The sequence below is a fragment of the Gorilla gorilla genome, chromosome 16 (genome assembly GCF_029281585.2).
Source record: "Gorilla gorilla gorilla isolate KB3781 chromosome 16, NHGRI_mGorGor1-v2.1_pri, whole genome shotgun sequence".
In the NCBI taxonomy this organism is placed as follows: Eukaryota; Metazoa; Chordata; class Mammalia; order Primates; family Hominidae; genus Gorilla; species Gorilla gorilla.
Window position 1 is genome coordinate 57,965,852 of NC_073240.2, and position 25,735 is coordinate 57,991,586.

At 36.4% G+C, this 25,735-nt stretch overlaps 1 protein-coding gene across 19 annotated transcripts in view; it reads left to right on the plus strand.

Moving 5' to 3' along the window:
• TCF12 (transcription factor 12) overlaps positions 1 to 25,735 on the plus strand; it is a 368,210-nt gene that overhangs the window by 277,895 nt on the left and 64,580 nt on the right. For 2 of the 19 annotated variants that reach the window (XM_019010922.3, XM_019010923.3), the window contains exon 1: positions 21,109 to 21,360. The exons of 16 other annotated variants lie outside the window; for them this stretch is intronic. In XM_019010922.3, the coding sequence (XP_018866467.1) occupies positions 21,292 to 21,360 (69 nt within the window). In that variant the 5' untranslated portion in view covers positions 21,109 to 21,291. Of the gene's footprint in view, positions 1 to 20,827; positions 21,361 to 25,735 lie in introns of those variants that run through there. One more of the 19 variants, XM_004056244.4, reaches the window with a different exon arrangement.

A 25,735-nucleotide genomic window follows, 5' to 3' on the forward strand; every position in this document is an offset into this window, starting at 1 on the left:
GACTGAGGTTATTAATATGCATAAATCACCAAGTCAGATGTTCATTGTGAAGCCCTTGTGGGTTTTAAAGCCTTCATTAAGCCTTTCCTAACTTCAGCCTAGCATCAGGAAAGCTTTCAAGCAACTAGTTTGTTGATCCCTCTTTGCTCAAAAATGTATCCTTTGAGAATAAAGGGCTTTGATGAAGAAGGTTGGAAAGGTTTGGTGGAACAATCATTAATGGCCATGATAATCTAATACTGTAGGGGCGACTGTGCTATTAAATATACTTTATTCTTTAAAGGAGTAAAAGTACTTGTAAAGGAACCTGCATCATAAATCTACCTACAATTTTTAAATCTCTGGTGCAAAAAACGGAAGTTTTTTTTTCTTCTCCCTTTGCTTAGAAGAAATGGTGAGTGAGGCTGTTTGATTGAGGCCCCAGTGCCTTGTAGGGTACATCTTTTTGTTGTGTAAATGGATGTTGGGCTTTTATTTGGCAGTACTTAACACATGGGCGCAGGTGCCGCCAGATGAGTCAGCTCATCGAAGTATAGACTGAATGGAATATCCGGCTTGGCAAGTAGTGATCTAGAAGGAGCAGCATGGGTCTGAGCTTTTTAGTTTTTATTAAGGCTAAAGTAGAGATACCATCTTTTTGGTTGTCTGCCTTCCTTCTTTTCTGTGTTATTCCCCTGCCTTCTCTACCGTGTGATACATGAAAAGTCGAATTTGAAATCCTCTTTGTAACTCAGTTCCAGATGGATCTGAGTTTTATGCAGCCTAGGGCAGCTGTGCTCTGAACCTGCAGCCTACCTGGAAGGTTGGCTTGCAGCTGCAGGCATTCTTAAAAGCTTTTGCTTGCATAAGCACTCGGGCCCACTAGAGACTGAATAGCTGCTTGATAAACAAAATGAACACAATGCCTCAAATCATTATTCCCGAAGACAGGAATTTTTTTTCAGCAGCAGCTAAAAATAGTTGGCAATTTACATTTTAACAGTTGTGTGCTATGCAGGGGTAGGTGGTTCAACAGCATAACAGATGATTTCTGTTAAATTAACAGAAATCATATTAAAACTGACAGTACTGCTAAAACATGTAGCAGTGCAATTTTCTTGTAATTTATTACTGTAATTCAATGAGAGTAATAAAAGTTAAATTACACATTAATATTTAGTAGAACTATACAGGTTAAAAAATCAGATTAGTGAATGAAAAATTCATCTCATTTCTTAACCTGACATTAAGAAACAGTGTATGTTCGGTGTTCCATAGTTCTTTGATTTTAAAAGCAGTAGGCAAAATGGACAGAACAGTCTGGAAGGAGAGTAGACACTGGAGGTCACCAGCATTTCTTCACATTCGTAATCATAATAACATTCATTACTTGGAGTTAGTAGTTCTCTGTATTGTCTCAGGTATCTGGAACAAGTCACTGAATTCTGATGAAACCTTGATTTCTTTGAGAACCATTAGGAAATTTTGCAGGCCAAGCCTACTTATATATTGTATTTAACTAGCTATATTAGTATATATTAAATGTTATTAAGGATGTATAAATAACACATTCATTTTAATTAATTGAAAGTATGTTTTAGATAAAATGCTGTGTTGAAACCTCAGGGTCTTTTTGTTTTATTTTGGTTTTTTTTGAGGCAGGATCTCAGTCTGTCACACAGGCTGGAGTGCAGTGACACAGTCACTGCAAACTGCAGCCTTAACCTCCTTGGCTCAAGCGACCCTCCCACCTCATCCTCCCAAGTAGCTGGGACTACAGGGACAGGCCACCATGGCTGGCTTTTTTTTTTTTTTTTTTTTTTTTTTTGTGGAGATGAGGAGGTCTCTCTCTCCAGGCCAGGGTGGTCTCGAACTCCTGGGCTCTGTGCTTCTCCTGCCACAGCCTCTCAAAGTGCTGGGATTGTAGGTGTGACCCACCACACCCGGCTGAAATCTCAAGTATTTAAAAAAGAAAACAGAAAAACCTTAAAGACAGATATTTTTCCCACTTCTAGGATTAACTGAAAAGATTTTAAAAGAAAATACTTTAATAAATAATGACAAAATATGTCCTAAGAACACTTAAGGTTATACTGTTTACCTTCTCAGGATCTAAAATAGAATTTTAAGTTGTGATTTCCTATTTCAGAGCTTTTATTGAAAAATATGCAAACTATAAACTTTTGACATGCAAACTGTAAGAAAAATGGAGTATTAAAAATGAAAATTGACTATGTATATTTTATTTTATGATAATTTGAATATTATACTTTCCAAACCATATTGGAAATTTGGCAGTAGCATTCAGGATTTCATCAGTTTGCTACTTGTTCATTCTATCTTTAATCTGTAAAATATATGTTACTTTTTCTAAAGAAACAGTGAAAGGACTAAGTATCGCTGATACTGATACAAAAAATAATAGGCAGGGTTACTTAGCATGCAAAGCATTGATAATCTGTATAATTTGATCTTGTAGCATTGATTAGAGACTTTTTTTGTAAACTGATTTATATTTAGGTATCATAAGTGCATAACTCAGCTTCTCTGTTCCTCTCTGCAGAACAACTGAATAGTAACTTTTGTTTGTGGATGAAGGTCTAACTAGGCTGTATTAAATATCATTAGAGCAGTGTAGTCAGTAACATTAAGTGAATGGTTCACCTAAATCTGCCCAGCTCAGTTACTGATTGGCTGTATAGCCTTAGATTAGTCAGCCCTTAGGATGTTTGGAGTGGGAAATTTGAAGTTCCTTTCAGGTCTAAATTGCTACATACTTACGGTTTTAAAACTGATATGCTCAATAAATAACCAAAAAAGAATAGTGAGCATAGTTTTCTTCCTCCTGATGAAGAAGTGATGTTTTTAAAGCACATGAGATTCTCCACTTGCTTTTCTAGACAGATTTAGAGACTGGGAAAAGTGGACTTTTGTAGCAGCAACAGTAGAATAATGCTTGGACACCGAGAATTCAAACATATACAAACACCATAATTGTCTTCTAGGACCTCACTATCTTATATGAGAAACAAGCATTCAGGGAATTAATTATATTGCAGTGAAGCAAGTAAGGGTGTGTACCAGGTGCTCTGGTGACATAGGGTAGGTAGAACTAACCCTACTATAGTGACTTCAGGAAGAGTTGACGTTTAAGTTGTGTCTGGAAAGATGCGTAGCAGCTCATCTGTTAGAGAAGGAGAGAATGGACCAGACAGGTAAAAGGCCTGGAGGTGTGAAAAAATAAACACGTGTTGAGGTCACATCTAAAAGTACAGCATTACTAGATTATATACAAGTTGCAACCTTTGTAATTTTCCTATAGCAAACCCACTCTTCTACTCCAGAGGTAGATTGAGTGGGGGCACACATAAAATCAGTACAGATATGAGGAGAGATAAGTTGTCATAGCAGTCTATCCTGGATAAACAACTCAACTGTTCTGGCCAAGAGATAATGGAAGGCATTTATAATTGTTAAAGTTTTATCTGGGAGTTTCCAAAGGCATGGGTGGTACTTTGGATTTGCAGGGTGTTTTACTTCCGTTTTAGGGTTCTTAAACCTCCCCTCCCATTCTCTAACTGCCAACTCTTGTCTTTGTTCTTTGCATGTACATCAGCTGTTTTTCATCTATATGAGATCTTTACTAAGATACAAAGTTCAAGGGAATTTTGAATCTCTGGGTGGGGATTTGGGGCAGGGTTTTTTCCTGGTAATTTGTGGGGGGAAAAAAAGGAAACATTTGTAATATATTTGTTAGCATCCTTTACAGCCTCAGTGTCACTGTGTTGTTAGTGGTGCAAGACTTCATGTATGAGGAACTTTGTTAACCATTACCCATATCCTAATCTTCAACCTTTTGCCAAACAACTCTATAACTAATATTCCCTACTTACAAATAAGAAAATTAAGACTCAAAGACATAAATTAACTTGCCAAAAATCACACATAGGGCCAAGATTACAACCTAACTCAATATCAAACACCATTTTCTTTTTGAGTGTTAAAATCGGATTCTTTAATACCTTGGTTTATTCAGAAAATATCTTGCTTAGTATATTAAATTAAAACTTAAATTTATTCTGTCGATTATGTTTTTACTGATCAAATTTATTTTTATTTGGCTTTGTTGTTTAAGGACCTACAGTTGTAGAAAACCACAGACTTCCCCATTAAGCATGTAATGGATTTTATTTATCTGCCCTTAGCTTTTTTTTTTTTTTTTTTTGAGACAGAGTCTTGCTCTGTCTCCCAGGCTGGCGTGCAGTGGCATGATCTCAGCTCACTGCAAGCTCCACCTCCCAGATTCATGCCATTCTCCTGCCTCAGCCTCCTGAGTAGCTGGGACTACAGGTGCCCACCACCACACCCGGCTAATTTTTCATATTTTTAGTAGAGATGGGGTTTCACCGCTATAGCCAGGATGGTCTCGATCTCCCGACCTCGTGATCCACCTACCTCAGCCTCCCGAAGTGCTGGGATTACAGGTGTGAGCCACCACACCCGGTCTGCCCTCAGCTTTTTATTTTGTAACCTTGGAGAAGTTGCTGTTGAGTTCTCGAAACCTCCAGTTTCTATTTGTAAAAGGGGATGATAATGCCTATCTCAGATGTTATTGTGAGAGTATTATGTACCTACTGTAAGTGTGGTGTATCCTAGATACTCAGTAAATGTTCCTTCATTATTCTAGCTGGTTCATACCACTACAGCCTGAAATTTAAAGAAGTTTAGCATTTCATTTTTACCAAATTTTGATGAAAAGCAAACAAAAAAAAGTTTGAGGATATATAAAAAAGGATAAGTATTATAGTGAAATAAAAAGTTTTCACGTTACCTCCACCTGTGTGTATGATGTCTGTGCCTGGCACCTAATGACTGCATGGTAAATTGTAGCAGTTCCTTTTGTTGTTTAGAAAGCATTCACTTGCAGAAAAACAATCTACAAAAAGAAGGAAAACTTGTTGAATCAAATCCGGCTGCCCCTAGAATTCATTCTAATTATTTTTGTTTTCTGAACTCTCAGGAGTCGACACTTTTTTTTTCCTTTTTTAAATCACTCGTTGAACATCTTTATGGCCCTCTGAAGCATTTCTCAGATGCAGAAAAGTTTCTTTGCTCTTTTTTCTTTATTTCTTAAGTTAGTGTTAATATTTCCAAACATAGATCATTTTCTTTTATATGCTGCAGTAGATAATAGAAGAAGCAAGATATATCAGAACAAGTCTTTCCAAAATGTAAGTAAATACCTAGAGAGATTTGAAATACCTTCCTAGACCCAAATACCTAAAGTTGTATTCTTGTTCTATAGCAATTGAAAATATCTTTTTCATATCAAATATTAACTCTGCATCAAAATGACGTGTCTTACAAGTTTTGAATGTAACTTGTTTGCAGTCCCATACGTAGCCTGATGACATGATTGTTTCTTAATCAAGTGTCATGTTAAAGTGTGTATGTATATATTCCCACAAAAGCTGTTACTGTAATTTCTTGCTTAAACTCTCAAAGTGTAATTTACCCCATCAAGAAAAATATTTTGTCAGGGCACGGTGGCTGTAGTCCCAAGGCAGGAGGATCACTTGAGCCCAAGAGTTCAAGACCAGCCTGAGCAACGTAGTGAGACCCTGTCACTGCAAAAAAATTAGCCAGATGTGATTGGCACCCCCTGTGGTTCTGTCTCCTTCGGAGGCTAAAGTGGGAGGATCACTTGAGCCCACCATGTTCACCCCATTGCACTCCAGCCTGGGTGACAGAGGAAGAGTCTGCCTGCAAATAAAAATTTGCTAGCTCTTCTCCACCACTATAAGGAACTTTATTGTTTCTGACATGAATCAAAACAGCTTAGACTCTACTTTTTCTTGGTTTGATGCAGACAGGTACAAAGTTCGGTGGCCCTTGAATTAGTCGCTGACTGTAATTTAGAAAGTGATGAGGCCAGGCATAGTGGCTCACGTAATCCCAGCACTTTGGGAGGCCAAGGTGGGAGTATCCCCTGAATCCAGGAGTTTGAGACCAGCCTAGGCCACATAGTGAGACCTTGTCTGCGCACACACACAAAAAAATATTTTTAAAAACTGTCCAGATATGGTGGCATGTGCCTGTGGTCTCACCTACTTGAGAGGCTAAGGCAGGAGTATCTCTTGATACTCCTGAAAGAGTTCAAGGCTGCAGTGGGCTGTGATTTCACCACTGCACTCCAGCCTGGGTGACAGAGCTAAGACTCTGTCTCAAAAAAAAAAAAAAGAAAAAGAAAAGAGGTAAGAAAGTGGTGCCTTTCTTTCTCCTAAAGTTTTTATGGAATTTCATTTTGTTGGGAATGGCTCTTTTTAAAAAAATGTGAATTTTTAGTCATTTGTTATCGTAAATTTGAAATTGTAGGGATACCTTTTGAGACAATTGGAAATATCCTGAGGTATTCCCAAACCATAAAGACTGCTAGACCATGTCTAATAATCTAGCATGCTGCTATACATACTAAGTAGAATAAGAATATTCAAAAGAAAAAAATACTTAATATTGAGGGTGTCTAAACTGAAGATTTTTTTTTTTAATAGGAAAGAGATGACAAACAGAACTTTCTGGGATGGGTGGAAATGAATAATTATAAAACTATGATTTAAGAGCTTGCTAGCCATCTGAACCAGTAAGAAAAAGGTCAAGAGTTAGAACTATAGACAAACTGATAGCTCCAATTTATCCATGAAAATAGTAAGATGAGCAGCAAGAAAAATACTCTGTGAGTAGAGTTGTATGGAAGTCACTAGGAAGCCAAGATAACAGAGTGTGTTTATAGGCAATTATCCGGCCCGGCCAGGCGCAGTGGCTCTCACCTATAATCCCAAAACTTTGGGAGGTGGAGGCGGGCAGATCACTTGAGCCCAGGAGTTCGAGATCTGCCTAGCCAACATAATGGAACCCCGCCTCTATAAAGAAATACAAAAATTAGCTGGCATGGTGTTGTGTGCCTATACTCCCAGCTACTCTGAGAGAGCGTTGCTTGAACCCTAGAGGTTGAGATTGCAGTGAGCCGGGATCACGCCACTGCACTCCAGCCTGGGTGACAGACTGAGACCCTGTCTTAAAAAAAATAAAAATAAAAACAAACAATTATCCAAGGCCCTTAAGACTAGCAAGAAATCTACTGATTCTGGAATAAACAGTATTTACATAAAGTACCAGCTTTTGCTGAACTTCATGAGTAAACCCTCCAGATCTTGAACATGAGTTAGAATAGGTATTTGGTTAGTTCCTTGGGCAAACAGCATAGAGAACACACAACAACTGTATGTACTTAAGAGTTTCTTATTTCAGGCTGTTAGATGAGGCATCTCTATTTGAAGGCTACTGTGATACAAAATTTCCAAAGTGGCTTATTCAGTCTCTGACCTTATAGGTCAGACTAGCAGAAAAATCTTTGTATGTAAAGTACGTAAGTGGATTATCCTATAATCCGTTCCAAACTTATATTCAGTTTAGTCATTAAGCGAAAGATTTTTTTCATACATTAATAAGAAGTAGCCACTGTTTATGCTGACAGTAACCACTGTTTAGAACAGTGTCAGAATTAATAGCCTTTAATGTGTAGTTCTAAGATGTTGATTTTTGTGAGAAGTCAGTAATGTCTTTGATGAATTTCAAACCAAAAAGCAGAAGGAAAAGTAACCAGTGAGTGAGTCCTATGGATCCAGTTGTACTGATGTGGCTGTATACAGTGATACTTGTTATTGTTATTTTCTGACTTCTCTATTCCTTTTAAAAGAAGAACATGGCTGCATTTCATTTACAGGTAGCTTTTAAGGTTTATTGAACTCTTTGGCTGCTGGTAAGATCTTGGAGACTTCACAAACCAGATGTAGGATAAAGTCCAGTATGTGTGCATGTTTGTAACTCATATGGTTTTTAAAGGATATATGGTTGAATTATGTAAATGCCTTAGTCTGTCAATACAATAAACTCTGGCCCAGTGCCCAGGGTCTTAAGGCACTAAAGAATACAAGGTAATGAGGCCAGGTGTGATGGCTTATGCCTGTAATCCCAGTACTTTGGGAGGCCGAGGCAGGCAGATCACTAGGTCAGAAGTTCGAGACCAGCCTGGCCAACATAGTGAAACCCCTTCTCTACTAAAAATACAAAAATTAGCCGGGCATGGTGGTGCACACCTGTACTGACAGACACTTTATAAAACTTTATTTATGAAAATAAATAAAGCTTTCTTTATGAAAATAGAAGTTTGCCAACCTGCACTAGATTTAAAGAAAAGGTAAATGTAGTTCCAGTGAAAAACAGACCTAAAGAGTTAAAAATAAAATTAAATACTTCTTAGTCCTGATTCTTGGTTTTATTAAGATCCACTACCTTGTATTCTCTTTTTTTTTTTTTTTTTTCTTTCCTGAGACAGAGTCTCGCTCTGTTGCCCAGGCTGGAGTGCAGTGGCACAATCTCAGCTCACTGCATCCTCCACCTCCTGTACTCGGAAGGCTGAGGCAGGAAAATCACTTGAACCCAGGAGGTGGAGAGTTTATTGTATTGACAGACACTTAACTTAAGTTTAGATATATTTGTGCCAATCACCATTTTTTTTCCTGTTCCAACTTTCTGATATAACCTAAAGCTGGGCCATAGTGCCCAGCAGTTTGGGAGGCCAAGATGGGAGGAGTGTTTGAGCCTAGAAGTTCAAGACCAGCCTAGGCAACATAGCAAGACCCTGTCTCTACAGAAAAATAAACGAAAAGAAAAGGAAAAAAAAAAAATTGGTCGTGGTAGTGTGTGCCTGTAGTACTAGGTACTCAGGAGGCTAAGGTTGGAGGCATGGCTTAAGCCTGGGAGGTTCAGGCTGTAGTGAGCTGTGATCACGCCACTACACTCCAACCTGGGTAACAGAACAAGACCCTGTCCCCAAAAAAACAAAAAACAGAAGAGCCTAAAGTTAAAGATAGTTGCTGGCAGCTTGGGAATCGGTTCCAACCCAAGTGTGACTGTGAAACCGATTCTTTTGAATCATGTGTCATGTTTCTGGTCTAAACATAAAACCTTCATACAAAAATTAAGAATATCTTCCATCCCTAGAAAATTCATTTTTTCAATGTTAATCCCTATGAATCTAAGTAAATTTTATATGGTTCTTAGTTTCCTTTTTTGCTTTTATGAGGCTAGTATTAATAATAAATAATAAATAGGCCGGGCGCGGTGGCTTAACGCCTGTAGTAATCCCAGTATTTTGGGAGGCCAAGGCAGGCGGATCACTTAAGGTCAGGAGTTCGAGGCCAGTCTGACCAACATGGTGAAACCCCATCTCTACTAAAAATACAAAAATTAGCCAGGCATGGTGGGGCATGCCTGTAATCCCAGCTACTTGGGAGGCTGAGGCAGGAGAATCACTTGAACCCAGGAGGTGGAGGTTGCAGTGAGCCGAGATAAAGATCGCACCATTGCACTCCAGCCTGGGCAACAAAAGTAAAACTCCGTCTCAAAAAACAACAACAAAAATAATAAGTAAGAACTAAGAAAACTTCAAGTTTTCTGACTTGAGCTTGACAATTTTTTAAACTGTCAAACTCATCATTATTTGAAATCATGATTTTCAGTATCTTCTCCAGTAACACAAAAGATATTTTAAAATTTCAAAAATCAGTAACTTAAATGAGAATTAGAAAACTTATTTGCTGCTAGTATGGGCTCCATCTAGTAGATTCCCAGTCAGGAGAATATGATTCCCTTCTGTCAAAATCAACAAATATATACTAAGTCCTTATTGTGAATGAAGAACTATTTTAGACTTTAGGGATTTAAATATGAATAAAATATGGACCCTGACTTCAAGATTCTTTTTTTTTTAAAGACAGAGTATTGCTGAGTCGCTCAGGCTGGAGTACAGTGGTGTGATCTCGGCTCACTGCAACCTCCACCTCCCGGGTTCAAGCAAATCTCTGCCTCAGCCTCCTGAGTAGCTGGGATTGCAGGCGTCTGCCACCACACCCGGCTAATTTTTTTGTAATTTTAGTAGAGACGGGTTTCACCATCTTGGCCAGGCTGGTCTTGAACTCCTGACCTCGTGATCCACCCGCCTCAGCCTCCCAAAGTGCCGGGATTACAGTCATGAGCCACCGCACCCGGCCAAGATTCTTATAGTCAAAAGATAACCTTGTTCTTTGGACAAAAAAATAACCTTTTTTTTTGTTTTTTGTTTGTTTGTTTTGTAGACAGAGTCTCACTCTGTCACCCAGGCTGGAGTGCAGTGGCATAATCTTGGCTCACTGCACCCTCCACCTCCTGGGCTCAAGTGATCCTCACACCTCAGCCTCTCGACTAGCTGGAACTACAGGCAAGTGCCACCACAACTGGCTAATTTTTGTATTTTTTTTGTAGAAACAGAGTTTCACCTTGTTGCCCAGGTGAGTTGAACTCCTGGACTCAAGCGATCCACCCACCTTGGCCTCCCAAATTCCTGGGATTACATGCGTGAGCCACTGCACCCAGCCTGGAAAGAAAGAACTTAAAAAAAAAAAATTTTTTTTTTTCTTTTGAAACAGTAATTCAGTCTGTGGTCCAGGCTGGAGTACAGTGGTGCCATCATGGCTCACTGCAGCCTCAAACTCCTGGGCTCAAGCAGAGAGGCAATCCTCCCACCTCAGCCTCCTGAGTAACTGGGACTACAGGCACATGCCACTACACCCGGCTACATTTTCTATTTTTTGTAGAAAAGAGGTTTTGCTGTGTTGCCAGGGTTGGTCTCAAACTCCTGGCCTCAAGTGATCCTCCCATCTTGGCCTCCCAAAGTGCTGGGATTACAGGTGTGAGTCACTGCGGCCAGCCCAAAATGTTTTTTGTTACGTAATTGTTGGTCTCCAGGCACATGATGTAGTATTTAGGAAATGCTTTTTGAATTAAAGGGATAAAAATAAGGACTACAAGGCCATTATTTTATGTATCTATAATAGGAAACATCACCTGTTAATGACTTCCTGCTCTAAGCTGTACTTTTTAACTTACTTCTCTGATTGTTCAAACCTTCAATATGTTAACTGGTCTTCTTTGTATAAGAAACTGAATTATATGTCCCATTTCTCCCTTCAATTATGCAGTTAATTCCTAGTTACCAAAATAGGAGCATTTTACCAAAACCAAAACAGAAAGCAGGAAAATTACAGGTAATTCAGCCATCAGCATTAATTCTACATTGTTTTAGGATGACCTAATTAAAAATATAGGGCCATGGTCCTCACGCGAAAGAAAAGTGGAAAACAACAATACAGGAATTATTTTTCTAAAGGAAATAAGTTATGGTTTCATTGACATAAATTCGAAACAGAGGACAGTCTTATATTTCTCTTACTAGAATTCTCTTCAAGAATTTAACCATTCGTGGTCACCTGTGTAGCTATCATCTTTGTCTAAACCACCTTTACCTCTTTCTTAAATTATGGCAACAGCTTCATAACTGGTCTTCCAGTTTTATTTTGTTTTTATTTTTAAACACAGGAACATCCTTTTAAAATCTAGGTCAGATCATATACTCCTCTGCTTAAAATCCTCCAGTAGCTTCCCTTATTATAAAACCAACATCTTTAAAATGGCTTACAAGACACCTGCCACCTTTCAGACTTCATCTTCTACCACTCTGCCCCTCCCTTACTTCACTCTAGCCATACTCTCCTTTTTACTGCTTCTTAAAGATATCGAGCACATTCCTACCTCAGGGCCTTTGCATTTGCAGTTTATGGAACACACTTTCCCTAGTATCCAAATGGCTAGTTTTCTCTTTGATCTCATATCACACTGTCAATGAAGATCTTTTGTGACCATCCTATATAAAAGGGCAACATACCCCTAGTACCTCCTCACTCTTTTCCTGATGTATTTTTCTCTACAGTACTTCATACAATCTGATATGGCCTAATTCGTTTATTCTTTATCTGTGTTACCCAGGAGCAACATAATAAAGCAGGGATTTTATTTATGTTGTTTATTGCACCTGCAGCACAGAGGTGCATAACAGATACTTAATAACTATTTGTTGAATAAATGAACAAAGGCAAATGATTAGCAATACAGCCATAGCTCTTCTTTCTAGACCATGCTTAGCTGACTCAGACAAGGTATGAGCTACATACTAGATAATCTAAATTATCTTCAGGAGAAAGATAGCTACAAACTGTATGTTTTAACTCACTGTATTATAAAACATCTAACATGCTTAAACTTTGTAAACACTTTTCAGGGAGGAAAAGAGAGAGCTCCAGGTTTTCATCAGAAAAGTAAAAGTCTTTTCAGCAGCAAAGAACACTGTAGTTATTTCTATTTACATGGACAGTGTGCCCCTTGGTTAGATAGGAATTATTAGATAGGAATTAGATGAGAGCTAGGAAGTCATGCATTTGTTTTCCGATGTGAGGTCTTAGCATTAGAATATCGTGTTCTTATATTCATATAATCTTTATTCCCATTTTAACAACAGTAATACAGTTTGAACCTTTTTTATATAACAACCATTTCAGTCTGAAATCATCAGTGTTATGGCAAGGAAGCATCCTCAAGATCGCGCACCTATAAAGTTACTGTAGTGTTGCCACCCGTTTTTCACTCTTTACTCCCTTACTTTATCCTGTAAACTTTCCAACCTACATACTCATTACAGCCACATTTGTGTATAATAGTCCTGTTTACTGCTCTACTAAATTTTCCAGCGAGAAGGAGCAAAGAAACAAGTCATAGATGGGCACTGCATCTTTATTACAGAATAGTGCAGGAGCCTCAGCCCACTTACTCAAGATGAGCTCCCAGATTGACTCCTTAACTCTGTGTTGCGTGCTAAAATTATAACAAAGCCATCCCTGGAGGAGATTATATATTATTTGAAGGGCATAGCCATAAATGTTTTGTTTTCCAGGTGATGCTGTATTAAACATGAAATATCTGACTTGTAGATTAACTTGCACATTATTGAGAAACCAAAATTGTTAATTGAGTAAATTAAACAATGACAAAGTTAGGTAAGAGTTGTTATCTATCGGTAGGATGTCGCTGCTTTTCTTTATTTTGTTTTACTATTTTGTTCAAGATAAAGTTGATAGGGCAGGGAGCAGGGAGCAGTGGCCCACGCTTCTAATACCAGCACTTTGGGAGGCTGAGGTGGGAGGATTGCTTGAGCCCAAGAGTTCAAGACCAGGCTGGGCAACAAAGTGAGACCTTGTGTCAATTATACTTTAAAAAAGAAAGATTATGGTTTTAAATGAACATATTACTAGGCAATGGAGTTATATGTAACTAGCCTTTTAGATACTTCATTTGCTGGCATAAATGTTATTAGAATACAAAGCTTTTGGACTCTTGTCTTAGAACTGAGAAGTTGTAATTATGTTTTCAAATTCCTTTTTTGGTTCAGCCTTTCATTTCATGTGAGGCTTTAGACTTTTAATTATGCCTCTTGCAGGTATGATTATAAAAATACAATTTAAGGCTGGGCATGGTGGCCCATGCCTGTAATCTCAGCACTTTGGGAAGCCGAGGCTGGCAGATCGCTTGAGGCCAGGAGTTCAAGACCAGCCTGGCCAACATGGCGAAACCCTGTCTCTACTAAAAATACAAAACTTAGCAGGGTGTGGTAGCACACGCCTGTAATCCCAGCTACTCTGGAGGCTTAGGCATGAGAATGGCTTGAGCCCGGGAGGTGGAGGTTGCAGTGAGCCAAGATTGCACCAGTGCACTCCAGCCTGGGCAACAAAGCAGGACTTTGAGACACACACACACACGCACACACACACACCACACACACACACACACACACACACACACTTTAAGATTGGTGTGGACACCTGGTATCATCTATGCCAGTGGATCACAGCTTGATTCTTGAATCTTGAATACAACAAGATTCAAAATACATCAGAAAAACCTAACAAATTCTGTGGATTCTATAGTTTACCAAAATAAAATGGTAATTAAACATCAGGTTTCTTTCACTGGAATTATTTCAGCTCAGTATGGCAATGCTTCATTTACCTTTTAATCTGAAGTTCTGAACTGCAGTTACATGGCTTTGAGTTTTCTTTTTTGCTTTTGTTCTTTGTTGTTGTTGTTGTTGTTGTTGTTTTTCTAGAGACGGTCTCTCTCTGTCACCCTCGCTAGAGTACAGTGGCACAATCATAGCTCACTGCAGGCATGAACTCCTGGGCTGAAGCGATCCTCCCACCTCAGTCTCCTAGGTAGCTGGGATTACAGGTGCACACCACCCAGCGAATTTTTTAACTTTTTGTAGAGACGGGTCTTACCACGTTGCCCAGGCTGGTCTCAAACTGCTGGGCTCAAGGGATCTTCCCACCTTGGCCTCCCAAAGTGGTAGGATTACAGGCATGAGCCACCATACCCTGCCTTGATTTTTCCTTTTAAGAGAGAAAAATATTTATCATAATGGAATTTTAAAAAAAGAGTCTGAGAGACAAAAATCTTTCAAAATAGGAATTCAGAGTTTTGGGGTGGAGTACGTAATAAAATGTTTTATTAGTGGTGAAATGGCTAGGAAGTCTTTGGCCTAGTTTAATGGTTTAATGCCTGCATTTTACAGAAATGGAAAATTAGGCTCAGGGAGAGTCAACGACCTACCCTAAGCTCTCTTGCCTCCTGAGAGGCAGAGCTGAAACCTGGATCCCTGTCTCCTGACTCCCAGTTTAGTGCTCTTTCACGTTACATGATATAACTCCACAGTTTTCTGGGACCTGAGTAGCCCATCTTATATTACATAGAATACTAATGAATGATAGGGAGAATACTTTTGCCCTACTGCATACACATGTGCTACTGCTACATAGAACAAGTAGCTTAACAAATTTCTTCCAAGTTTTGTATCTGTTTCCCAGTGTCTGTTTAGGGACACTTGTCATTGTTAGGAATAGCGAAGCATAACCAAATACTGGTCAAGCACTGCTTGTTTTGCATTGTTCTTTGTTAAAAATGTATGACTGACACCATTTCCCATCTTTTTCCCTGTTGATGTCACTCTTCTTAGATGTGTTTTCAAAGTGAAGTATTTTTTGGCTTTTGTTGAGAATGGTCACCAGAATTTACTAATAAGAAACCATTCTTAAAAGATACGTCTTTTCATAAATTCAAGATCTGTGTGATTTCTTCCAGTGAATATAGCAAAAATTAGCTTTGCTTTTTTACTTCATTTTCACAAATGTGAGGCAGGATGTTTTGGTAGACTCAACATTTATTTAGAGGTAAGAAGTATTTAAAAATTACTACCACTAGCAAGAATTTTTACTGAAACAAAAATATAGATTGGGGACCAAAAAATAACTTAATGTATAAGTTACTTACAGCTTTGGATTGCAGATTCTTGAAATGGTTCTGGGCTAAGATGCAGATGTTAACTTCTGGTCTTTTAAAAAATAAATTTAAAATAGAATAGAATATCTTGGTGCTGTTCCATTTCTCATAAATTGAAAGGATCTGTTGTCTTCCAGTTCAGAAGAAAAAAAAAATCGCACAGGCCAAAAGAAGAAACAAAAAAACGGGTGGCACTTTCTTTAAGAGACAGCTAATTTGACCCAAGACATCATGTTCACAAAAATTATTTAGCTTTACAGATGATTTTGAATGATAGCTTTGTTTGCCTACAGTTTTGTTTTGTTGTTAGATTGCCTAACGAGTCAATAGCGCAAAGCCTTGTGTCAGTCTTGAAAGCTCTTCAGAAGTGCTGGTTTCTTAAGGAATTTAAAAACCTGAGGGTCATCCTCATCGTTTTTTTTAATGTGTGCATACACACACCATTAGGCAGTCCTTTGATTATAGAGCCATCTGCAGGAAAATTATCAAGTTGCAACATAGTTAATGATTCTCTTACTGTGTTACTTCAAGTGGTAAATGAGAAGTGACAAACTGCAATTCACGTAGGGAAGGAAAGGGGAAAGAAAGGGACAGCCAAGAGATGCAAGGGCAGGGGGACCCCCCCTCTTTAATTTTTCAAAGAAAACTGCTTTGTCATTGTGAGTTTGTGATCAAAAGAAACGTGCAGTTTGCTTCAGATTTTACATATTCTCAGTAATTATATAGTTCTGTCTCATTTGAAGGGTTATCTAATGATTGCCTTTTAGAATCTTTGTATGATCTGTCAGTTCTGTTCGTGTTGATGTCGGAGGGATACAATTTATTCACCTCAGAAAGAGATTTATTTGCTTTCTTCTCCAGGAGGTATGGCTGTTTTTACATATCCTCATTATAGTCGTATGGTTGTCAAAAGGAAATTAATTGTTCTTTTGCCTTAAAAATGCAGTTTACAGAGGTGATTGTTTCCATTGGCTATATAGGTAGGTGTTTTCTATTTTGTTAATCATTAAGCATTTCTAAAACTCAATTTAGACTTGAGATATTTGTAAAGAAACAGTATGACATCTGATATCCTGTATCTGAGACAGACGCTATTTTATGAATTTTAGCATGTGTCTTTACATTGTGTTGAGAAATGTATATTTTTATGTGTTGATATCCAAATAAATTATTTACCAGTACTCAGACTAATCTTTAATATCCACTGGTTCTTGGTTTGGTTAAGATTTTGGTAATCACAATTGAGGCTTAATTGGAACAGTTTTTTTCACGGAGTGCCACTTGAGTAAAGATCACAAAAATCAAGTCTTTGATTTTTAAGGTTTTCATACAGTGGAAAGATAGTAATTAGAAGCCTTTTTACCGATAGACTGGGTTATCAGCAAGATGGGAGTGATGGTTGAATTAAAAGATGCACTATTGATTTTAGATCAATAACACTATTAACTTTAAATAATATGCATTGAATGCTAGTGGATTGGTTTGAAAATGATGCATTATGTCACTGGAGTTTTATATTCTTGATTTCTTTCTTGCAGAAGTAAATTTTCTAAAATGTGAGGATATTAGAAAAACCAGAAGAACAACTTTCTGAACGTATTTACAAAGTAGCATATACTACCAGAGAAGTCTGCAATATAATGTTCAGATGTAAAACCTGGAATTTTGATGTCTGACTTAATTAGCAAGGCTAACTAAAATACTGCCCATTTGAGAGACAGCATTCACTCATATGTCATCTCTTTACAAGGTAGATGAGGAAGAAGAGGCATTGGGGAAGGTTCTTTTGCTTTGAATTTGTTCAGTTACAGATTCTCTCACTATCCTCTTAAATCTATCCTCACCCCTACCTCCCTTGCAGCCAATAATTTATTACTTACTGAGTTCATCCTTTAGGAAAATATAGAGTTCATTCGTGGAGTTATTCATGTGTCAGCTTTTAATTTTGGCTTCATTTATTACTCTGAAAGTCTGTTTTCCAAGATTTGATTCACTTAGAAATAATGTTGAAACTTTTCATGAGGAATATTGTGAGTGGGTTTTAGGTTTACTTTTCCAGCCAGATCTTCTGGCTTTTGGGACAGTGGAATGTTGCCTGTTTGTTTTAGAAGAATATACAGTAAGATTAACCACTAACTGGCCTATGTTAACTAATTCAAGATACATAATTCACTTCAATTAAAAATTTTCTTTCAAAAACTATTTAGAATTTTGTGTTACCTTTAGAAACATTCTTGCTTACGGATCATTTAAAAATAGCTATAACTGTTATAGTGATCCAAATATCAGGATAAAAATGAGCTAATAAAGTAGATAAAAATACTGCATGGATAACTCTAAGAATCTTTATATAAGAAAATTAAAAAATTTCTGTTGATCCCAATCAACAGAAAAGTAAGATGGAAGAGGGAAGTTTTGCCTGGAAGCCTGGAATTTAAACTGAAGTTTCCAGAGAGCTCTTACTTGGTAGACTTTTTGAAAACATCTTTTCCTGTATCGTCAGTAAAGAAGTAACTTGTTTAGGCAAAGCACATTATGGCTTTTTCTTGCCTAGTTTAGGTCTGTGCTTAATGACTACTGGAATAGCAGCAAACATAACATCCTGATAACATTTGGGAGGAAAAGCCATATTTGAAAATTGGTGAAATGCAATAATCTTTAAACCAGGAATCATCAGTTTGCTAATAAAAGGTATATGGCTCCAAGTTATGTATTTTTTCAGGGTCCTCTGGTATTTTCACTAGTCATTTTGCTAGTGTGTACAATGATTCCTATCTTGCTGTAAAACTTGGTGATTTTTTTATATTGTTGAACTAGGTGACATGAATATTGAGTCAGATCACATAATCTTAGAGTAGCACATAAGTGATTATGTAGAGTTGTGGGTGGAAACAATTCTGGATAAAAAGTGCATGACAGTTCAGAACTCCTGTGCAGGCAGCCTGTCTGAAATCAGGTTTAAAAATTGGCCCTGTCTCCAGCTGACTCGTTTTGTCAGACTGAGTCATAGGATTAACCCTTGACATGTTCCTTTAAAAAAAAACAAAAAAAAAAGCAAAGATTAAACAACTGCATTTACTAAAGCAGCACTTGATCCATCTATATGCATTTTTTTCCTGTAATATGATTCTCCTTAGGACAAGAAATTGTGCTACAGCTGTTGCATAGATTAAATTAATTTAAAAAAAATTGGGAGCAGAGAAAAAAAGATTTTATTATACAAGATAATTTATAATGGCAATCAAGCAATGACCATCTACATCAAACAGTTTTAGTTTTTTGGGGGGTAAGGCAGACTTCAAGAAAAATACTGTTTTTGGAGCGACAAACTTAAAAGACTTTTCCATAGCATACAAGTAGAATATAGGGGCATTTTATGTAGATTACCACCAGTTTTGTCGATGATATACTGTTTTTGAAGAATGAGATTTTAATACCATATAATTATAGATACAGGCATAGAGTTTTGTTGTTGTTGTTGTTTTTAAGTTTTTATATCTATGCTCAATTTAGGCAATAGTGTATACCAAGTGACTACGGTTTGTATTGGCAGGGGAGGTCTTACCTACACATGTACGAGTTTTATATTTATATTTTTTAGGAGAATAATGAAAAGTAGAAGCAAAAGCTTTTAATTAGTTACTCAACTCTCTTTACAAATTATGTTTCACATTCAGGTTTCATGTTTAACACTAAATCTTACCTAGGTGTTTAATAAACTGATGAGGTTTGTGCAAAAGTAACTGTGTTTTTTTCCATTAAAGAAATTTGATTATACTATTTGGCTTTTACAGTGAATTTCTTTTTTATCTGAATGTATGTTTATTCTCTTCAGATTATCATATAATTGCCTCTAAAATAAAGAACTGGTGTTAAAATATTAAAATTTTCATTGTGCTTTAATAACCAAGGTTGCTTAGTTGGGTTTACATTATGATGTTTGTTTTATCAAACAACATAGTAAGTACCCTCTCTGTTTTCTGCCCGGCATCAGAGAAATGGGCTTAACTGTCATAGGTGGATGTTTTTTAACCAATATAAAAAAGTTTTCTCAGATTGAAGCGATGATTATAAAAATGTTGAAGTATTGTCAGTGCTTTGTGGCTCCCCTCTTCTCCCTATTCCTCCTCAATTTCTATTGAAAAGTAAGTGTTATTTTTAATAATTAATAGAAAAAATTTTGATTCGATTTTGTTTGATTTTCCTTTTTTTTTGTTTTGAGAGTAGCCAATCTGTCAGTAGAGAAAGACTGTGTATGGAAGACTAAAATTTACTTGAATGGTTTTAAGGCATGCTATTGTTAATTGTAAATCAAAGCTTTTTACACAGTTCTCCAAGGATTGAAATGGGTCTTTGTGGTCTCTCAGGAGGGAGGAAGTTACAAACCACTCCGCAGACTGGCATTTTAATAGTCTGCTGTACAGCGATGTTCTTTTGCAGCTGCTGCTTAGCCTTTTCAATATCTGGAGAGTGTGGGGAGGTTTTATTGTTGTTCCAGTACTATCAGCTTTTAAAACATTGTGAAGTTAGTTGCCCTTATTGTCTGATTTAGTTTCGTTACTATAATTTGATCAATATGTTAATAAAAATGAGGTTGGGGGGATAGGGGGTCCCTTATAGTATATTCCTAGAATATTTCACAGAGGATTTCTGCTTCATGAAAGGTACCTTTAAAAAAAGTGATGTGCCCCCTTTTGCAGCTTGTGAGCTCTCCTCTGATTAATACAATCCCGTTAGAACCTCCAAGGCATAGAGGGAAGGATAGTACAAAGAAGTTTTGATGAAGGGAAATGACACAAAAAGGGAAAGTTGCTATGCTGTTTTTCCAGGTTGTAATTACAGCAAACGATTGATTGGAAAACATTTAAATAGCAAAACGTGTCTGTGTAAGAGACACATGTTTTTGTTGACAACTTTTAAAACCTTTTGACTTCAAAGTATGAGTTAGAAATGTCTGTAAGACATTTATTCCCACACTTCTTATTTTTCCTTTCTGAGAAATGTGAGCATTATCATAAAAATATGAATATACAAAGTATTAAGAACAATAATAAACTTAGAGGAAAGACTTATAGGAAACTTTAGTTTATTCTCTCATACTTTATATGAAAGATGTGTGAATTTTTTTTTTAAGAACAGTCCTATTGCAGGACATTATAAACTTTTGATTGGTGTTGTGTATGAAGAATTCAAGGAGCTTTATAACTGAAAATCTGTATTATTAAGTGTTTCCATTTTAAAAACAGGTAATTTATTTTCAAGATAATCTATCTGATTTTCGGACTAAGCTTTTTAATAAAATGTGTTCCTTTCAGTTTTCCTCAACATAATTTTTGTAGCTTAAAGTATGGTTTGTTCTAGCTAGTTAAGAGGTATTTGCATGATGGTCTGCTTTCTCCAGGAAGTGATTTTATACAAGATTTAACTGTCTAGATCCTTCTTGTTACACATGATTCAGTGTTTCCAATTCCTGATTACTTGATCATGTGTTTATCAAAGTTGAAGCAACTTTAGACCATGCCAGATGGTAACACTGGAGGTGTAGCAAGCTAGATTTCTCTGCCACAAGTGCTCTAATTTAATTAAAACTAAAAACAGATTAGCAGAAAATCTGTCAGTATGCCTTCCTTTTGTGTGTGTGTATATGTATATATGAGACAAATCTAATAAATTCTTGGGTTATTTTTATTCAGGACATATTTATTTAGCACTTAAAAGTGACTTGCATTTTTTTAATACCTCAAATTTTGTCTTATTGGTATCCTCCACCAATGCAAGGACTTGATGGAAATTGAAAGAGGTTACTTACAGCATAAACCCTCCCTCTGTGCTCTGTGAGTTGGTTCAGTCCTATTTTGCATAAGTTCCTTTTGAGTAGATCCATGTGTGAATGCATAGTACTGAAGACTTACTCCCTTTGCCTGTGTGGATATATGTCTTGGAGAGAGGCTGTGTGCATTAGCTACAAATAGTAACATTTTCAAAATCAACATGTATTGTGCTTATCCTGTCCCTGGAATGGGCAGCAATTCTTTGATGTATTACTACAATGGGAAGACGGTAAGCCTTTTTCTTTGTTCGTATAGCTTCTAACTCACTTGTTTAAAGGAAAGCAGTATACATTAATCGCTTTTTATTAAAATCTGTGAGGTTTTGTTTTATCCTTTTATGCAATGTATTAGATTGTAGATTTCTTTTTTTTTTTTTTTTTTGGGCGGTGGGGGGATGGAGTCTTGCCCTGTCACCCAGGATGGAGAGCAGTGGCATGATCTCGTCTCACTGCAACCTTCGCCTCCCGGGTTCAAGCGATTCTCCCGCCTCAGCCTCCCGAGTAGCTGGGATTACAGGCACCCGCCACCATGCCCAGCTAATTTTTGTATTTTTAGTAGAGACGCGGTTTTATCATGTTGGCCAGGCTGGTCTCGAACTCCTGACCTCAGGTGATCCACCCGCCTCGGCCTCCCAAAGTGCTGGAATTACAGGTGTGAGCCACCGCACCCAGCCTAGATTGTAGATTTCTTTAGAAGTAGTGTCAGTAAAGTCCTGTCTGCTACATAGCTACTCAATAGTTGTTGGCTTTCATTTTATTTTTAAGATAGTGTAGAAAATAAACTTGAGTTTCTGAGTTGTTATTAGCCTGATATCTTTACTAGCAACGAGCTTGAAAGTACATTTGTTTTTATGTTTTTGTATATTGTAAACAAATCCTTACATAAAATATGTATATACACACATATGTATTGAGAATTATTTGATGCTTTGTAGATGGAAGGAAAAGATGAAAGTCATCTAGGATATTCATAAAAATAACAAGTATGAAGCTCTGGTAATGATTAGGGAAGCAGTCAGCTAGTAAGGGCCGTATTGAGTTTCAGGTCCAGAGCCTGACTTTTGTGGGATACCATCTGTTTCCAATCAAACTAGAATTTTGACTTTGTGTGGATTCATGAAATAAATCACTATTTTTTAAAAGAATGCATTTATACATTTTCCAAAGAATGCACTGTACTTCTGGTTGATTTATAGCAAGCACATGACTAGGTGTTTTAAAATAATACTTTTTTGTTTTGCTAAACAAGAGTTCTGTTCTTTAAATTAATTACCTAATGTTAATAATTTACTGTGTTTCTACAAAAAAATCTATAAGCCAGAGGATTTTATATATTCTAAAAAAAAAAGTAAACTCGGAAAGTTTCAATAGGAGCTATCTTTGTAAGATACTTGATAAATATTATTAAAAGGTACACTAATGAATAACAGTGTTGGTTTATGTCAGAGACTCAGTATTTTCCTTCTAAATCTTTCACAAATAATTTTACCCTCAGGTATCTTATGAAAAAATGCATATATGGGCTTAGTGAAGGGGGAGGGGGAGCATTTTTAATGTTAATGTTTTAAGTTATAGAGAATATTCAATTACATTTTATTAAAATAGGCTTAAAATTAGATATGGTTGTCTCTTCCCTTTTTATCACTTGGAAATGTTTTAAAGTAGCCTATGGCTACAACTAGGATACTAAGAACTAATAAAAGCACTTTTTCATTCACTGATTGCTTTAGTAAGGACTCTTTGGACTGGGCCAGTGTTTGGTTGTGAACTTTTGGGTAAGCTTTCAAAAAAGATAAGCAAGTCAAAATATCTTTAAACTCATTAAAAAGTGTACGTTCAAGCTGCCCATATAAGCAGAGCTTTGGATAATGTAAGAAGTAGATTTAGATGGATGAGTGAAATTATTTAATCTCTATATAATTTTCTTGCCAGCTGTCTGTCAAATGTGAAAATAATTTTCTTTTGTATCTGATTTTAAGTAAAACAGTCTGAAGATGGTATGTGGGTATGTGTGTGGGGTGTGTGTGTGTGCACGTGTATAAGTTCAGTAAAATTAATTATGTAGGACCCTGAACCAGACTAACTCAAAGTGAGTTTAGATTTTATTCTTTGGAAAGCACAGGTTACTGTATTACACTTCTCTTTGTTCTACATTGGGAGGGGGGTAGGGGGAGCTTTGATAGTGGTATTTCCAGGCTTATGGTAGATGGCATAGCTGATATGGTAGAGAGCCTGGAAAAATTGATAGTCTGTGCCTAATATAGGTCAAAGGTGACTTTTATGTTCTGGAAAAATATATAAATAAAGAGATGATATGTTGGCTTAGTCCTCCAAATCATAAGACCCTAGACTTGTATGTATTTTATTTTTACCCACCTCTAGTTTTTAAAATTATTCTCTAGTAGTTATTAGAAGTCATTGGCAACATTATTATTTTGTGATGACTTCAGTTTTCTTCATTAAGAAAATCGTGGTATGTAATTACATTGTCTCAAGATTATATAAATGTATTATTTTAATGTATATTGGGAAATGTCTGCTTCTCAATGCCTTAAAGTAAAAACCAGCACTTTCATTAACATTTCTAGACTCTTCAGTGAAATATATGTCTTCACTTAAGTTATAGAAGTTTAATATACTTCTTGTCGTGAACAGGTTAAATTTAAACTATTTAATCTCATTTTATAGATTTATTTTAAAATGATAGAACAAAACAATATTTTGAAATGCTAATAATAAGTTCGCATTGATTCATTTTTAACATCCCATTTCAGGTTTTATGAGAGAGTGACAAACCCTAAGTGGTCCTGCTCTTAAACAGAAAGCTTTCTTTCCCTTTTTTCCAGTTTTTTTTTTTTAGTTTTGGAGTTGATTGCATATATTTAAGGGTATTTCAGATCTTTTAATAAAACTGAACAAACTCTAGGAAGAGACCAAAGAACTTTTTTATATTTTATTACCTAAAATTGTATGGCCAGTATTTTATTGTTGGATATGTAACAGACTTGGGGATATAGGTGTAGAAAAGAAAAGCCAAAAATGTTAATGCAGTTTTTCCTACTGCTTAAAAAGAGAAGGGGTTAATGTTTTGTATTATATGTAATTTTTGTGTAGCTGTATTCTGTATCATGTTGTAAGGTATTAATGCGGGTTTATAGTAAGTATGAAAATTAAAACTATTTTGCACCTTATACTGTTTTGAAATATAAAAGATAGGAGAGAACAGTGGGTTTCTGAGGTTCCTTCTTTATAAAGAACTCTGCCTGCATTCAGTTTTCTCATTAATTTGAGTAAATTTTGTCCTTTACACAGAAAGTGAGAAAAAAGTCTTCAGAGCAAAGGAAAGAAAAGTTTTGGGGGAGAAAAAGGACTCCCTTTTTTTTTTTTTTTTTTTTAGTTTTAAGATTCTGGAGTGCCTTCCTCCATTTTTCTGACCAGTCTCCATTTTTCTTAGTTTTGGGACTAAAGATGCTACAGAGTATTCCAGGTATAAAAATTGCCACACAAACAGACATGATGGCCTTTTCATTGTATGAGGAAATTATTTTAATCTTCTGAGAAACAACACAGAAATCCAAGTTTTAAAATTCAAGCTAGACGCACATTTTGAATATTAAGCTTCTTTGAATGGAATCTGGGAAAAAAAAGAAACTAATGTGATTGTAAGGGCTATTCTGTGGGAGGAACTGTGCTGGGAACTTTGTTTATCTGATTTAATTTTCACAACCACTGTCATTTAGCTGTTACTAGCTCATTTTATAAATAAGGAAAATGAGGTTCAACCTCACCTATTTTGTAAGTACTGAGGTCAGAATTTGAACCCAGGTCTATCTGTCCCCCAAAAGCACATTTTCTCCTTTATATCATCCAAGGACATGTGAATTAGTCTCCATAGCAAAGGGCCAAACTGAATTTATCCTGACTACCCATTTACATTAAAATATACTACATTGGATCCAATGTGTATTTGGATATGTAAAAATACATATATATACTACATTGGAAAGAAAACGTAACTGGGAAAAGCACAAGGCCACTCTTACAAATCTTTTGCATGTGTGGTCAGAGTAACAATTTCATGAATACTAATTGATGTGGTTAGTCAAGCAAATTTTTATCAACTTTTGTTTAAGAATTTAAAATTAAAACTTTCAGATATGTTTTAGCAAGTCTCCTCTTCTAATAGAATTAATCGTACTGAAAATTGGTTTAGCCATGGTTTTGGCACCTGCCTACCAATGAACTTTTTTTTTTTTTTTTTGTAGAAATAGAGTAGCAAGTAAGTAAAATTACATTGTAAATACTTTTAAGACTTATTTTTAAAACAAACATTTTCAGTTAATAAAAGAACAGAAACCAATGTGACTGTATACAGCTGCATTTCTGTTCTGTTGGGGTATTTATTGCTAGTTAACATGAGAGAAGACTATACAATGAAATTAATTCACATTTCCAGACGACCAAGGGCCCAAAAGAGTTAAATCTAACATTTTTTATAATAGGGAAAACATGAAGTCATTTTTAAAATCTCTTAATATAGAATGCTAAAGACATTGAATGACAAGGACTTCAGCATAAACCTACTTCACATTTTTCCCCTTTACC